The sequence below is a fragment of the Nerophis lumbriciformis genome, linkage group LG11, assembly GCF_033978685.3.
Source record: "Nerophis lumbriciformis linkage group LG11, RoL_Nlum_v2.1, whole genome shotgun sequence".
NCBI classification, from domain to species: Eukaryota; Metazoa; Chordata; class Actinopteri; order Syngnathiformes; family Syngnathidae; genus Nerophis; species Nerophis lumbriciformis.
Genome location: NC_084558.2, coordinates 33,753,495 through 33,769,653, shown reverse-complemented (window position 1 = coordinate 33,769,653; position 16,159 = coordinate 33,753,495). Strand labels below are relative to the sequence as shown.

Here is a 16,159-nt window from a genome sequence, read left to right as displayed (position 1 = left end):
TTTTTTCAGGCATTAATAACCATTTTGCATGAGTGGTTTAGGAGTTATGTTTACATAACTGTCATATTGCATGTGGCAGTTATACTGTCATTATGAGCAAAACTTAATTTTTGTATTTGTAAACCTTACCAAAATACCTGATTGTAGTAAAACTCACATACATACAATATTACAAGCCTTTTTATTTATTTTTTTTTTTTTTAATTTTTTATTTTATTTTTTTTTTTTTATTTTTTTTTTTATGTCCTGTCCAGCTTCTCAGGCAAATCATATAGTTGATGTAGATGCCCATGTCGGCTGTTCAGATTTACTTTACAAAAGAGAAGTGTAGGATACTTCTCTTGTTGCCTTATTTGTATTTGACTTTATTAAATGTATTTATATTATCATTTAGTGCAGCCGGGCCGGAGCAGGAGGGGATAGAAAGAGAAAAAAAAAGAAGACAGAGGGGGAAATTGTGGGGACAAGAGGGGGATTAGACAGAGAGACAAAAACAACAACAGCAAACAACAACAACAACAACAATAGAGCAACATCAGCAAATATGACATGTACAAATATGATGGTAAAAGTAATAGCAAATAAGCAGTTAGCAAAAAATAAAAAATAATACAGAAATGACAATGAGCATTATTACACTACAAATGGATCAATACAAATACCAATAGAAATAGCGCTATTGATAATGAACAATACCAATAATTTACCTTTATTATCAACAATACAGTTGTTTAAATGCAACAATACATATACGTAATGATAACTTGAGATACGAAAGAATGCAGAAAAATGGAGGGGGAGAAAGAGAAGCAACCTACATTAACCTTGTAGATTGTTATAGTCACAATAGGTTAAGCTTTGTCAGTGTGCCATGTGTTACACCCAGTTTACCCTAGGGCAACAACGTTAATATATGTTTGATGAAACGTGATTATGTGCATGAGTGTAAGTATGCATATGTACTTGTATATGTACAGAATGTGTATATGTGTTTGTACAATGAATGTATATGTACAGAATGTGTATATGTGTTTGTACAGTGAATGTATATGTACAGTATGTGTATGTGTATGTTTGTATATTGAATGTGCGTGTGGATGTACGAACAATAGGTAGGTAAATATGTACTGTATTTGTGTATGTATGTGGGAGCGTAGGTACCTATGTACGTATGTGAGCATATGTGAATTTGCATGTACAATACATTCGACTCCCAGAGTGCGTGGGAGCCAGAGCACGGCCCCATCACCCCCGAGAGCCCAACCCACAAACAGGAGGCGTGGTGCCCAGGGAACCAGGGACCACCGCCCCCACGCAGCCAAGCCGGCCAGCGACAGGAACCCCAGAGCCCGACCCACCGTACCGCCCACAAGGGCCAGCAGCAGGCCGCAGACAGACGCACCCGGCAGAGGACAGGGAACGAGAAAAGCAGGGGATAGCCAGACCCCAAGCCAGCGAGAGACCACACCCCACACGGGCAGAAAGGCGAGACGCCCCGCCCGAGGGACCCAGAGACTCCCCGCAACCGGACGGGAAGACCGCCCCCGCCCCACCGGCAACCGGGCCCCCACGAGCCCACCCCCCACCCCCGGAGAGCGCGGCGAGGCCATCCCCCGGCCACCCCACCCAAACCGGCCGCCGCAGGACCACCCAGGCACAGGGCCACGGGAACCACCCACCCCACCCGCAGGGACCCCAACGATGGAGATGGAACAACCAGCAACCGCCCCGCCGAGCCCCCCCCCTGAGGGAGGGGAAAAAATAAAAAAATAATATTAATAAAATATATTAAAAAATAAATAAATAAATAAATTAATTAATTAATTAATTTAAAAAAAAAAGAATTAAAAGAAGATCACAGACATGCTGACAAACAAGGTCACTACCCCAGCAACTGGCCGACTCGCAGCACCTCGGAATACCTTGCAGCACCAAGCTACCACAATAGACGCAGGGACTAGGCCCAACAGGCCCCAACCAAGACGGGCACCCGGAAGGGATGGACAGCGGGACCCAGGAGCTCCAGACACGCAGTTCGGATGCAGTAGCCTGAGGCGTCGACCCCCGTCTGACAGGCAGGCCCAGAGCGTACCCCCAGAAATATACATACATACATACATATATACATACACATACACGTATACATACCCACACATACACATATATACATATACATACACATATGTACACATACACATATATAAACATACATACATACACACACATATACATACATATACACAGTTCGTCAGCCCCGACAGCCATCACGCGCGCGCACTGCCACCAGTCACAACATCAGCCACACCCCTGCACCAGACCCAGCAGCCACGGGCGCCCACACCACAAACAAACGGCAGCAGAAACAGCAGCCGCAATAACCCCAGACAGCCAGCACCAGCCAATCAAATCAAAGCGATCCAAAAAAAACTGCGACCAGCAACCACACGCCACCAGGGCCACGGAGACCAGCCGGCGCCAGCCCGCCGGTCAGCCCGAACGCCAACACGCAAACAAGAGACACCAACAACCCCCCCAACCAAAAGGCCCCCCACCCCAACCCAAACCCGCACAAACACACCACCGCCCAAACAACCGAGACACAGCATCCAGACCAGACACGGGGGCTGCGCCGCCACCACACCAAGTCACCAACCGAGACCCCACAGCGCAAGGTCGGGCCACACGGGCACGGACCCCATCCAACAGGAAGTGAGACCCGCGCGACGCCACACACAAATAAATAATAACATTAAAAAAAATAAAAAATAAAAAAATAAAATAAAATAAAAAATAAAATTTAAAAAATAAAATAAAATAAAAATAAGTAAATAATAAAAATAAAAATAATAAATACATTAAAAATAAAAATATATATATAACAATGATAAATGAATAAAAGCCTGGCAGGCCACCAGACCGCAGTCCCCGCCGGCCGACGAGGCAATGAGGGGTGCGCCGAACCCCAAACCCCCCATGCATGTGTACAAGGCCCCCAGAGTGTCTACTGTGTATTTAAAATTAGGAGGTCAGCCGTTACAGCCGACCTCCAGTCCCTATTGATGTGTGTACTGTAGCGTGAGTGAGATATGTATGCTTGTGGGAACTAATAATGCGATTAAAATTGGGGGACATCAAGGTCATGGTGGGTCCCAACCAAACCAAGCCCCCCAAAACCTAAGTGTCTAATATGTAGCTAAGATTGAGGGATGGACGAGCAGGGGACAAGACAGGAGGACTGGAGCCCCATTGGAGGCATCCTCAACCCCCCGCCATGCCTCCCCGCAGGACAATCCCCAAAGTTCTATATATGTGTGACTGTGTGCGCTATAAGTAGGAGGAGTAGAGGGCCCGGACATCCCCCCAGTCCACGCGGCCGACAACCAGGAACTACGGCCAGGAGGCCGCCACCCCCCGCCACAGCCCGTGACCCACACCAGACCACTTTAACGTGACGCCACGCGAGCCCCTCCCCCCGCCAAACAAAGCCAGCCCCCGCCTGCCCCAACCCAACCCTGCAGAGCCCATACCGGCAACCAAACGCAGAGAAACCGCACAGCCCCCACGCCCAATGCAAACACCGCATCCCGGCCATCCACACAGCAACGTGCCCATACGAGTCCCGGCCAGGGGAAGGAGCCCCCCAACGGGGGAAGAAGCCAATGCATCCCGTCCGCCCGCCAGCCCCCAAACCAGCCGGCAAGCCAACGCCAGCCAGCCCCACAACCCCACAAGCGCACAGACACCAGCCACAGTCCCCCAACCACTCCAACCCAACACAGCGATGCCAACCGCTGGTATCACCGCAGCAACCATCACCACCACCGCCCGTCCGCAGCGTAAACACCCGCGGCCGCCGAAACCAAAACAAAAAAGCGACCGACCCCGTAAACCACAACAACGCACACCCCCGGCCACCACCGAGGCCACCAACCCACCTACCCCAACTCATCCACAGCCAGGCCAATTGAGCCACCGGACATCCACACCCATGCACACACCTACACATTCATATACACATGCATACACACATACATATATGCATATACATACACATACACACATATACACACGCATGCATATACATATAAACATACACATCCACACATATATACACATTAATACACCCACACACATATACATAAGCCCACATATACACAAACACATACATACACAACACACACAAAAAAAAATAAAAAATAAATAAACAAAAAATTAAAAAAAATAGAAAGAAAAGAAAAAAAGAAAAATAAAATAAAAATAAACCCTTTAAATAAAATAAAATAAATAAAAATAAACAAGAGGCCTGGTCGCCAACAGTGCCCAACGCCACCAAACCCCGCAGCCCCTCCCGCACGTCCAGGCCCCCCCCCCGCCCACCACCCACAAGGCATCCCATCCAGCAAAAAGCCATAAGGGCCCAGCCCTGCGCCCACAGCCGGCATGCCACGGCACCTCAGCAGACCCGGCGCCGCGATCAGCAATGCACACCGGGGCAGCGACACATACATATGTACCTACATACATACACACACACAGATTTCACCATACATATATACAAACGTACACACACCCACATACACGCGTACCCATATATAATTTAACAGAATAAGTTAAATATATTTAAAAAAATAAATAAATAATAATAATAATAATAATATATATATATATATATATATATATATATATATATACATACACACATACATATATATATATACACATACATACACATACATACATACATACATACATACATTCATACATACATACATATATACATACATACATATACATATATACACATACATACATATATATATATATATATATATATATATATATATATATATATATATATATATACACATAAAATAAATTAAAATAAATAAATAAAATAAATAAAAAAATAAGGGCAGAGTAAAACACAGGAGGGGGACTCCCGCAGGGCAGTCGGGCAGCACCGCCGGGGCCCCAACAAGGGAGGCAAGCAGTCCCCCCAACCCGGCACCAGGCAGGCCCGCACAGCCGCAGCGCAGGGCGACCCCGGGCAGACCCCGCCCCGTGCCCCAGGGGAAGGAGGAAGCCCACGGACACCCGGAGCCAGAGGGGCACGAGCCGACCCCCGCCCGACAGCGGCAAGACCCCAGCCCCACGGGCGCAACCCCCCGCCCAACCACCCACGGGAGGGACAGCCCCCCCAACCAACCCAAGGCGGCCGCCCACAGCCCCACCCGCACCCCAACACCCGCCCAGGCACCTCCACCCACCCCCAGCCACCAGACCACCCACGGATCGGCCCGCCAGGCCGGAACCAGGAAACACACCCCAGGCCCACCCGACCTCGCGGCACACGGCCCCCCCGGCACCCAGGACCCCCCACCCACAGAGCAAGACCCCCGGGACAGAGCCCCAGCCCCGGCCCCCAAGGGAGTCAGGTCAGAAAATTAATTAGCGGTGCCCAAAGAGATCGGAATTCTGTCAGTTGTTGGTTTGATTCAGCAGACATTCTTTCCATAACTACATAATCTAATAAAATGTTTTTGTAAAGGTTTATACATAAATTATTTTTTGATTTCCAATTTATGAGAATAGTTTTCTTGGCGATGCCTAACGCATTTATAAGGAGGTATGTTTTGTTTATATCAAGATCAGTTGCGGAGAGATCACCCAACAGGCAGAGTGCGGGGGAGATGGGAATAGGAATCTCTAACGCTAATGATAGGTTCTCTCCAAGCCAAAAGTTAACTCACGGGAGCACAGGACCACATTGAATGCAAGTAATTATCTATCTTATTATCTGAGCAGTGTACACAGATGTTAGAGTCAGCTAAACCCATTTTATACATTCTTAGACCGGTGTAATGTATTCTGTAAAGTATTTTGAGCTGAATCAGTCGTACATTTGGATTCTTAATCAAACGAGTAGTATTGAGGCATATTTGTTTCCAGAATTCTGGGTCACAGCTTGTTGATACATCTGAGTGCCATTTAGAAGTTGGAATACTTATTGTGTTATCTATTTTTGATAAGAGAGCATATAATTTGGATAAAGCTTTGGGGGCAGATGTTTTGAAGAATTTAACGGTCGTAGGATTACTTTCCCATGTTGTTTTGTTGAATCTTGTGCTGATTACAGATTTGATTTGTATATATTCTAGAAATTTATTAGGATTGATTGCATATTGTATTATTAAACTTTTAAAAGAGATAAAACCGTTTGCATTGATGATATCCCCAAGGCATCCGACTCCCTTATCATACCATGTTGGAAAGTTCAATGGCTTCTTGTTTAAAAGAAAATCAGGATTATTCCAAATAGGCGTAAATTGGCATGGAGTGAGCGGGGACCCAGTTATTTTCAAAAACTCCCACCAAGCTGTTAAGGTAGTGCGTATATTAATACTTTTAAAGCAGTTGTGTTTTCGGAGAATTTGGCTAATAAAGGGCAAGTTAGAAATTGGGATCTCCTGGCTAAGTGATTGTTCAATCTCTAACCATAAACTATCTAATAAAGTGGGATTGATCCATTTTAATATATATTGTAGTTTATTTGCAAGGAAATAATAGGAAAAGTTTGGGAGTTCTAGACCCCCATGTTCTTTGGGTTTTTGTAAAGTTTTAAGGCTGATTCGTGCTGGTTTACTCTTCCAAAGAAACTGATTGATGTGTGAGTCTAGTGACTTAAACCAGATTTGAGAAGGTTTGGTTGGAATCATTGAAAATCGATAATTAACCCTAGGCAAGACCATCATTTTCACGGTAGAAACCCTTCCCATAAGTGAGATTGGCAGTGTTTTCCAACGCGCCAGATCATCCTCAATCGATTTTAAGATTGGGGAGTAATTCAAGCAATTCAGATCTGACAATGTGGAGGAAATATTGATTCCCAGGTATTTAATGTTCCCTTTATGCAGTGGAATCGATGAGGTGCTCTGAAAGTCAAAATTAATTGGTAACACAGTAGATTTGGACCAGTTGATAGAGTAATCTGAAATAGAACTGAATTTATTGATAAGTGAGATTGTATCTTGAAGAGAAGAATGTGGATTTTGTAAGAAAAGTAATACATCATCAGCATAAAGGCTTATTTTATGATGAACGGTTGCGGTATGGATGCCTTTAATATTTGCATGCTGTCGAATAGCGGTTGCAAGAGGTTCAATAAATATAGCAAACAGTGACGGAGAAAGTGGACACCCTTGCCTTGTGCCCCTCATAAGATTAAACCTTGGAGATATTTGGCTGTTCGTTCTAACCGAAGCTGTAGGAAAACTATATAGGACCTTAACCATTCTATAAATGAGTCTCCAAATCCAAATTTCTGTAGAGTAGCTAGAAGAAAATTCCAGTTCACTCTATCAAATGCTTTTTCAGCATCTAATGAAACAACAGCTGTTTTTAGATTATGAATAACAGAATAGTCTATCACATTGAGTAGACGGCGAACATTGTTGGCCGATTGTCTCTCTTTGATGAAGCCTGTTTGATCAGGATGTACTATATATGGAGTGACTTTTTCTAATCTTTGAGCTAATACTTTGCAGATAATTTTAAGATCAGCATTAATCAGGGAGATTGGCCGGTAACTGGATGGAAGTGTTGGGTCTTTATCAGGTTTTAGCAAGAGACTGATCGTGGCAGAGTTCATATTTGGAGGAAGGAATGAGTTTTCTTTAATCTCTAAAGCCATTTTCGTAAATATCGGAGCTAGCAGTGACCAGAATGTTTTGTAGAACTCCACAGGGAACCCATCAGGCCCTGGTGCTTTATTGTTTGGCATCTGTTGAAGAGCATCGTGTAGTTCGCCTACAGAAATAGCAAGATCTAAATTTGATACCTGCCTTGTATTCAATTTAGGTAAGTCTATACCATTGAGAAATGTCTCAATGTCTGAAAGAGATGGGTCAATCTGGGGTGTATACAAGTTTCTGTAAAAGTCTCTAAAGATGGAGTTAATTTCCTCAGGAACGTGTGTAATGTTCCCAGCTGAATCCTTGATGGATGGTATAGAGTTTTTTTCTTTGTTTAATTTTAGTTGGTTAGCCAAATATTTGCTTGGTTTATTGTCATGTTCAAATTTTTCTAAGCGTAACCTCTGGAGCAGGAATTGACTTTTCTTATCAATTATTTCTCTTAAATCTAATTTGAGTTTTCTCAGTTTGTTCAGAGTGTGATCATGTTGTGAATTCGCATAAGCTAATTCTAATATTTTTATTTCATTTTCAAGTTCCTGCTCTAGTAAACGTTCCTTTTTTTTCTTGTATGATGAATAAGAAATAATTTTTCCTCGCATAACTACTTTTGCCGTCTCCCAGAGAACGCACGCCGTGATTTCTGGTTGATCATTAAAATCTAAAAAATCTGTCCATTCTTTCTCAAAATAGTTTAGGAAGTCTGGGTCCTTTAGTAATGATGTATTAAGTCTCCATTGTTTGATAGGTGCAGTGATAGTTTTGTTGGTGAGGGAAAGTGAGACAGGTGCATGGTCACTGATGATGATAGGATGGATGTGAATGTTTGAGATGTCAGATAAAATTGAGCTACTAGTTAAAAAGTAATCAATGCGAGAGAATGAGTGGTGAACTGGAGAAAAATAAGTGTATTCCCTAAGAGTGCGGTGATAAGAACGCCAGGCATCGCAAAGACCATAATCCTTCATATATTGCTTAAGTATTACCACTGACTGAGACTCACGGTGACTCCCAGTCACTCTGGACCGATCTATATTTGGATTAAATACTAAGTTGAGGTCCCCTCCTAGAATCAAGCAGTGGTTTGAGTGAGGAGAACGTGAAGAGAAGAAAGTGTGAAAAAAGGAGGGGTCATCAACATTTGGACCATAAATGTTGGCGATACATAAGTTTCTCCCGTCAATAGAAATATTAAGAATGATGTATCTTCCCTCTATGTCAGTAATGGAGTTATGAACTGTAAAGTTGACCTTTCTACTTATGAGAATGGCTACGCCTCTCTGTTTGGAGTTGTAACTAGCAAGGTATGTGTGTGGGTATTGCGATGAATGCAGTTTTGAGGTATCGGACTTGGAGAGGTGAGTCTCTTGTAGTAAAGCAATGTCTGCTTGCATGCTCTTCAAATGATTAAGAATTTTTATATTTTTTTCCTTTGACCCGACACCACGCACATTCCAAGTGACAAACTGTATAGTGGACATACTAAACTAGACTGTAACTAAGTGTGTGGATGTATGTGTGTACTTTATGTGTAAATAATGCATGTCTGTGTCTAAATGTAAACCTATCATGCATATATGTAGGTGTGCAGAGTGTGTATAGTTGTGCATGTATTAGCTGTGAGTGTAAATGCTGATGACAACAAGGGGACACACAACAGGTGGAGAAATAGAAAGAGAAAAACAAAACAAAAAGCATAACATAAAAAGAAAAGAAGAAAGTGGTGGATTAAACAGGTAGTGAAATAAGTGACATAAAAAGGAAAACAAGAAAGTAAAATAGTAAACATGTTGGTTTACCGAAAGAAAGAGAGAGAGAGAGCGTATGGTGTTTACGTGAGCGCTATGTGACGCACAGGTGTATTGTGAGCAAGAGGGGGGAAAAAAAGAGAGGGATTGAAGCATAATGGAATAACAAAACAAAAAAAAAATACAACATTTACCGTGTTTCAGACGCTAATAATACAGCCACGGCGTGGCTTCTGGATCACGGTAAAGTTGGCCGTTGATGAAAAGTTTATCCACCGCGATGACTGCACGGCATCCTTCGGTGATAAACTTCTTGCGAAGCGGGAACAGATGGCGGCGCCTGTCGAGAATTTCCTTTGGAAACTGGTCGTTGATGCTGAAGTTGGATCCTTTCAGCTCTCGGCCCTGGTTCCTCACCCGCTCCTTCTGCTTGAAGTGTTCGAATTTGGCCACGATGGGTCTCGGCCTCCTGTTCTCCGGCTTTTTGGCTCCAAGCCGGTGGACGCGATGGAAGGTGATGTTCCTGATGGTGTCCGCTGGAATCTTGAGCTGGTGTTCCATGAAGGACTTGATGGTTTCCTCTGGATCTTCCTCGGTCTTTTCCGGTATTCCCGCGAAGACCAGATTGTCCCTCATGCTTCTCGCCTGGAGGTCCAACATCGTCTCCTTCATGCTGATGTTTTCTCGAGTGAGTTGCGTCACTCCGTCGGTGAGGGATTTTACGGACTCACGAAGAGCGGCGTTCTCCTTGGCGAGAGAAATGACCTGCTGTTGTCCGAATTCCAAACTCTCTCGGATGGCTTGGAATTCCTTGTGGAGCACCTCGACAAGTGCGAGGCGGCCATCCAAACAAGTCAGCCTTTTGTCGATGGAATCCAGGATGTCGGTGAAGTTTGTGCCCGGTGGTGACACATGGCCAGGTGAGTCCTCCGGGCGGCTTCTTTTAGACGTTGGCGTCTTAGATGGTTTCCCCATGACGAGACGATCGTAGCACTCTTCGATGTAGCCTTCAAGTGCCTCCAGATTTTGATATTTAAGTTTTATTTGCTTTATTTTCTGAATGAATCAGAATTGTTTGGCAGCTGCGTGTGCCACTTCATTCTATTTGTTTTCCCGCGTCACGTACGCTCTCTCTCGCGAGACTACAGCATTACTGACGCATCCAGACTACAGCATTACTGACGCATTCCTCTCATGCTCATCATCAAGCCTTTTTAGACATAATGCATGTTTGGTTTTGGAATTATGTTTATATAACTTTCATATTTAGGATGACAGTTGTACTTTCATATTGAGTAAAAAAAACTAGCTTGTGTTTTTACAAAACTTACAAAATATTTTTTTTCCAGTAAAATTCAAAGAGATACTATTTTCCAGGCATTATTAGTCATTTTCCATGTGTTTATGTTTAAATAACTGTCAGATTGAATGTGACAGTATACTGTCATAGTGAGTAAAACCAATATTTTGTATTTGCAAACCTTACAAAAACAACTGATTCTAGTAAAACTCACATGGATACAATATTACAGGCATTTTTAGACATAATGCATGTTTGGTTTTGGAATTATAATTATATAACTTTTACATTTAGTATGGCAACAATACTGTCATATTGAGTAAAAAAAATAAATAACTTGTGTCTTTACAAACCTTACAAAATATTTTTTTTTCCAGTAAAACTCACTAAGATACATTTTTCCAGGTATTATTAGCCATTTTGCATGTGAGGTTTAGGAGTTATATTTAAATAACTGTCATATTGCGTGTGGCAGTTATACTGTCATTATGAGTAAAACCAAATTTTTGTATTTGTAAACCTTAACAAAATACCTGATTCTAGTAAAACTCACATAGATTCAATAGTACAGGCATTTTTAGATGGATTGCATGTTTGGTTTTGGAATTATGTTTATATAACTTTCAAATTTAGTAAGACAGTTATACCATCATATTGAGTAAAACAAAACTAACTTGTGTCTATACAAACCTTACAAAATATTTTTTTTCCAGAAAACTCACAAAAATACATTTCTCCAGGCATTATTAGCCATTTTGCATCTGTGGTTTGGAAATTATGTTTAAATAACTGTCAGATTGAATGTGACAGATACTGTCATAGTGAGTAAAACCAAAATTTTGTATTTGCAAACCTTACAAAAACAACTGATTCTACTAAAACTCACATGGATACAATATTATAGGCATTTTTAGACATAATGCATGTTTGGTTTTGGAGTTATGTTTATATTACTTTTACATTTAGTATGACAGTTATACTGTCATATGGAGTAAAAAAAAAAAACTTGTGTCTTTACAAACCTTACAAAATATGTGTTTCCCCATTTAAACTCACAAAGGTACATTTATCCAGGCATTATTAGCCATTTAGCATGTGTGGTTTAGGAGTTATGTTTAAATAACTGTCAGATTGAATGTGACAGTATACTGTCATAGTGAGTAAAACCAATATTTTATATTTGCAAACCTTACAAAAACAACTAATTCTAGTTAAACTCACATGAATACAATATTACAGGCATTTTTAGACATAATGCATGTTTGGTTTTGGAGACATGTTTATAATTTTTTTTTACTTTTAGTATGACAGTTATACTGTCATATTGAGTACAAAAAAAAAAGTTGTGTCTTTACAAACCTTACAAAACATTTTTTTTTTTCCTGTAAAAGTTAAAAATATACATTTCTCCAGGCATTATTAGCCATTTTGCATGTGTTGTTTAGGAGTTATGTTTAAATATTTGTCATATTGAGTGTGGCAGTTATACATTATGAGTCAAACCTAATTTTTGTATTTGTAAACCTTACCAAAATACCTGATTCTAGTAAAACAAACATAGATTCATTGGTTTTGGAGTTATGTTTATACAACTTTCATATTTAGTATGACAGTTATATCATCATATTGAGTAAAAAAAACTAACTTGTGTCTTTATAAACCTTACAAATTCGTTTTTTCCAGTAAAACTCACAAAGATACATTTTTCCAGGCATTATTAACCATTTTGCATGTGTGGTATAGGAGTTATGTTTACATAACTGTCATATTGAACGTGGCAGTTATACTGTCATTATGAGTAAAACCAAATTTTAAAAACCTTACCAAAATACCTGATTCTGGTAAAACTCACATAGATACAATAGTACAGGCATTTTTAGACAAAAGCATGTTTGGTTTTGGAGTTATGTTTATATACATTTTTCCAGGCATTATTAGCCATTTATCATGTTTAGTTTAGGAGTTATGTTTAAATAACTGGCATATCAAATAATGCAGTTATACTGTCATTATGAGTAAAACCAAAGTATTTGTAAACCTTACCAAAATACCTGATTCTGGTAAAACTCACATAGATTCAATATTACAGGCAGTTTAAGACAGATTGCAAATTTGGTTTATGAGTTTGGTTTTGGAAATATGTTTATATAACTTTCGTATTTAATTTGACAGTTATACCATCATATTGAGTAAAAAAAAAAACTTTTTTCCTTACAAACCTTACAAAATATTTGTTTCTAGTAAAACTCACAAAGATACATTTCTCCAGGCATTATTAGCCATTTAGCATGTTTGGTTTAGGAGTTATGTTTAAATAACTGTTATTTTGAATATGGTAGTTGTACTGTCATTATGAGTAAAACCCAACTTTTGTATTTGTAAACCTTACCAAAATACCTGATTGTGGTAAAACTCACATAGATTCAATATTACATGCATTTTTAGACGTATTGCAAGTTTGGTTTTGGAGTTATGTTTATTTAACTTTCATATTTAGTATGAGAGTTATACGGCGTGGCGCAGTGGAAGAATGGCCGTGCGCGACCCGAGGGTCCCTGGTTCATTCCCCACCTAGTACCAACCTCGTCATGTCCGTTGTGTCCTGAGCAAGACACTTCACCCTTGCTCCTGATGGGTGCTGGTTAGCGCCTTGCATGGTAGCTCCCTCCATCAGTGTGTGAGTGTGTGTGTGTGAATGGGTAAATGTGGAAGTAGTGTCAAAGCGCTTTGAGTACCTTGAAGGTAGAAAAGCGCTATACAAGTACAACCCATTTATCATTTATATTTAGTATGAAAGTTATACCATCATATTGAGTAAAAAAAACTAATTTGTAACTTTACAAACCTTACAAAATATTGTTTTCCAGTAAAATTCACAAATATACCTCTCTCTAGGCATTATTAGTCATTTTGCATTTGTGTTTTAGGAGTTTTGTTTAATTAACTGTCATATTGAGTGTGGCAGTTATACTGTCACTATGAGTAAAACCTAATTTTTGTATTCGTAAACCTTTTCAAAATACCTGATTCTGATAAAACTCACATATATTCAATATTACAGGCATTTTTAGCTGGATTGCATATTTGGTTTTGGAGTTGTTTTTATATAACTTTCATATACGGCGTGGCGCAGTGGAAGAATGGCCGTGCGCGACCCGAGGGTTCTGGTTCAATCCCCACCTAGTACCAACCTGGTCATGTCCGTTGTGTCCTGAGCAAGACACTTCACCCTTGCTCCTGATGGGTGCTGGTTAGCGCCTTGCATGGTAGCTCCCTCCATCAGTGTGTGAATGTGTGTGTGAATGGGTAAATGTGGAAGTAGTGTCAAAGCGCTTTGATTACCTTGAAGGTAGAAAAGCGCTATACAAGTACAACCCATTTATCATTTATTTATTTATTATATATAGTATGACAGCTATACTGTTAAATTGTGTAAAAAAAACAAAAAAACTAACTTGTGTCTTTACAAACCTTACAAAATATTTATTTCCAGTAAAACTCACAAAGAAACATTCTTCAAGGCAATATTAGCCATTTTGTCAGATTGATTGTGACAGTATACTGTCATTATGAGTAAAACTAATATTTTGTATTTGTAAACCTTACAAAAACAACTGATTCTAGTAAAACTCACATGGATACAAAATTATAGACATTTTTAGACATAATGCATGTTTGGTAGCTGTCAGGTTCAAATACAGGACATCTGTTACACAAGACAAAAGGCAAGGAATCAAACAGAGACAGAATTCAATTTGGACTCAATTGAGGAGAGACGGCTTCAACCTGTAACCTCTTACAGTGTCTTAGCACGCTCTGACGAAGAAGGTTCTCGTCTCCTCTTTTAATTCAGATGTTCCATGTTCACGCACCAACATATGTCACAATAGGAATAGGGAGGTATGTAAAACAGTCATTGTTTTCAGTCGCTTTGAAGTCCAAGAAGAGGACTTCTCGGGCTTGGCTCTTCCTGGATCCAGCTGGGGCAGGTGTTGGAGGACAATGGACAACCCCTCCCGTCTCCTGTCCACAGTGACTTCAAGAGGGCAGCGTGTCGTAAATAGCGTTGACCAAATAGTTGGAAGAGAGTTGGAGGACAATGGACAACCCCTCCCGTCTCCTGTCCACAGTGACTTCAAGAAGGCAGCGTGTCGTAAATAGCGTTGACCAAATAGTTGGAAGAGAGTTTGTGAATTACTTCAAAGAGAGTTCGTTTAACACTTCAAAGAGAGTTCCTCCAGGAGTTGAGCACATCCTGCCATCTGTCCGTGCTGAACTCACCGTGGCGTTTCCCGAGACTTCATCCTTTTGTTAGGCCTCGAAATACAGCATTCATAATACAACATTTGAAATACAGCATTCATAATACAACATTTCTTTTGTGATAACTTACAAACAATTACTCCAACATTTCCCCCCTGTTTATCGCAAAAACTTCCCATAATCTCCTTATCCCTAATAACTTCTTCTTGCAATTTTCAGTTAATGGTTAATTTCCTTACGACAAAGTTATGTTTACACTCAGAGTTCAACATCAATTTTTCTCATCGTTACTCGGGTCTGGAAACAGATCAGGAACACCATCCAGGTAGGTATCCCCATCATCAGATTCATCTTCCTTATCGTCCGCCAGGAAGTGCATCTGAACAGCTTTATCATCTGCTGGGCTAATCGCTGTGGTAATCAGACGGTTAAGCAGAGAACGCAGACAGGGAATACAACAACATCCACACAACGTCAGTATTGCTACAAACACGGCCATAGATACTAGAATTGATGATACCAAAGACTTGTATTTGCCGAAACCGTCTATCCACCCATCCCACATAGATGTATCTATGCCTGAGTGCTCTTTCATTTTACCGTTGAGGGTGCGAAGGCCTTCCAGTGCTTTGGTCAGGCTACCTTCTGCATCGGTGTTGTTTGGTATGAACGTGCAACACTGTTCACCAAATATTGCGCACACACCCCCTCTTTCCGCTAACAACATGTCCAGCGCCATACGGTTTTGAAAGGCCATAAGGGAGGTGGCGGCGAGTTGATCAGCGACTGCTTCAAGTCCGGCCTGTGTCCAATTTCCCAATCTCTGTACGTTGTAGTGGACATAGTTTATTCTGTCAACATTCTTGTTAATCGTACACCACCAGCAGACAAATGATTCAAATCCAGCTGCAACTTGATTTACCAATTTATAGTCGTCAGGTACACCTCTTGGGACACCTATTGCATCGATATAAGTTGGATCTCCAACACTTTGCCAGGTCATATCACGTTTAGTTATTTTCCAATGTTTAGGTATCAAACTGTTCAGGCGTGTTAACAATTCTTGTACAAATATTGATACTTTTACTATGTGTATGCAGTTATCTGATGATACGTTTCCTAACTGTTGTACAGAGCCTTGCATGTTAATGCAGGTA

The 16,159-nt window shown here is 41.0% G+C and overlaps 1 protein-coding gene across 1 annotated transcript; it reads right to left on the bottom strand.

Moving 5' to 3' along the window:
- Window positions 1–294: 294 nt before the first annotated feature.
- Window positions 295–10,513, bottom strand: LOC140679148 (uncharacterized). The gene is made up of 2 exons (XM_072914118.1): window positions 9,634–10,513; window positions 295–363 (listed from the first exon to the last, which is right to left on the bottom strand). Exon 1 carries the CDS (start codon window positions 10,412–10,414, stop codon window positions 9,647–9,649), a length of 768 nt encoding a protein of 255 aa, XP_072770219.1. The 5' UTR covers window positions 10,415–10,513; the 3' UTR covers window positions 295–363; window positions 9,634–9,646.
- Between the last annotated feature and the right edge of the window lie 5,646 nt (window positions 10,514–16,159).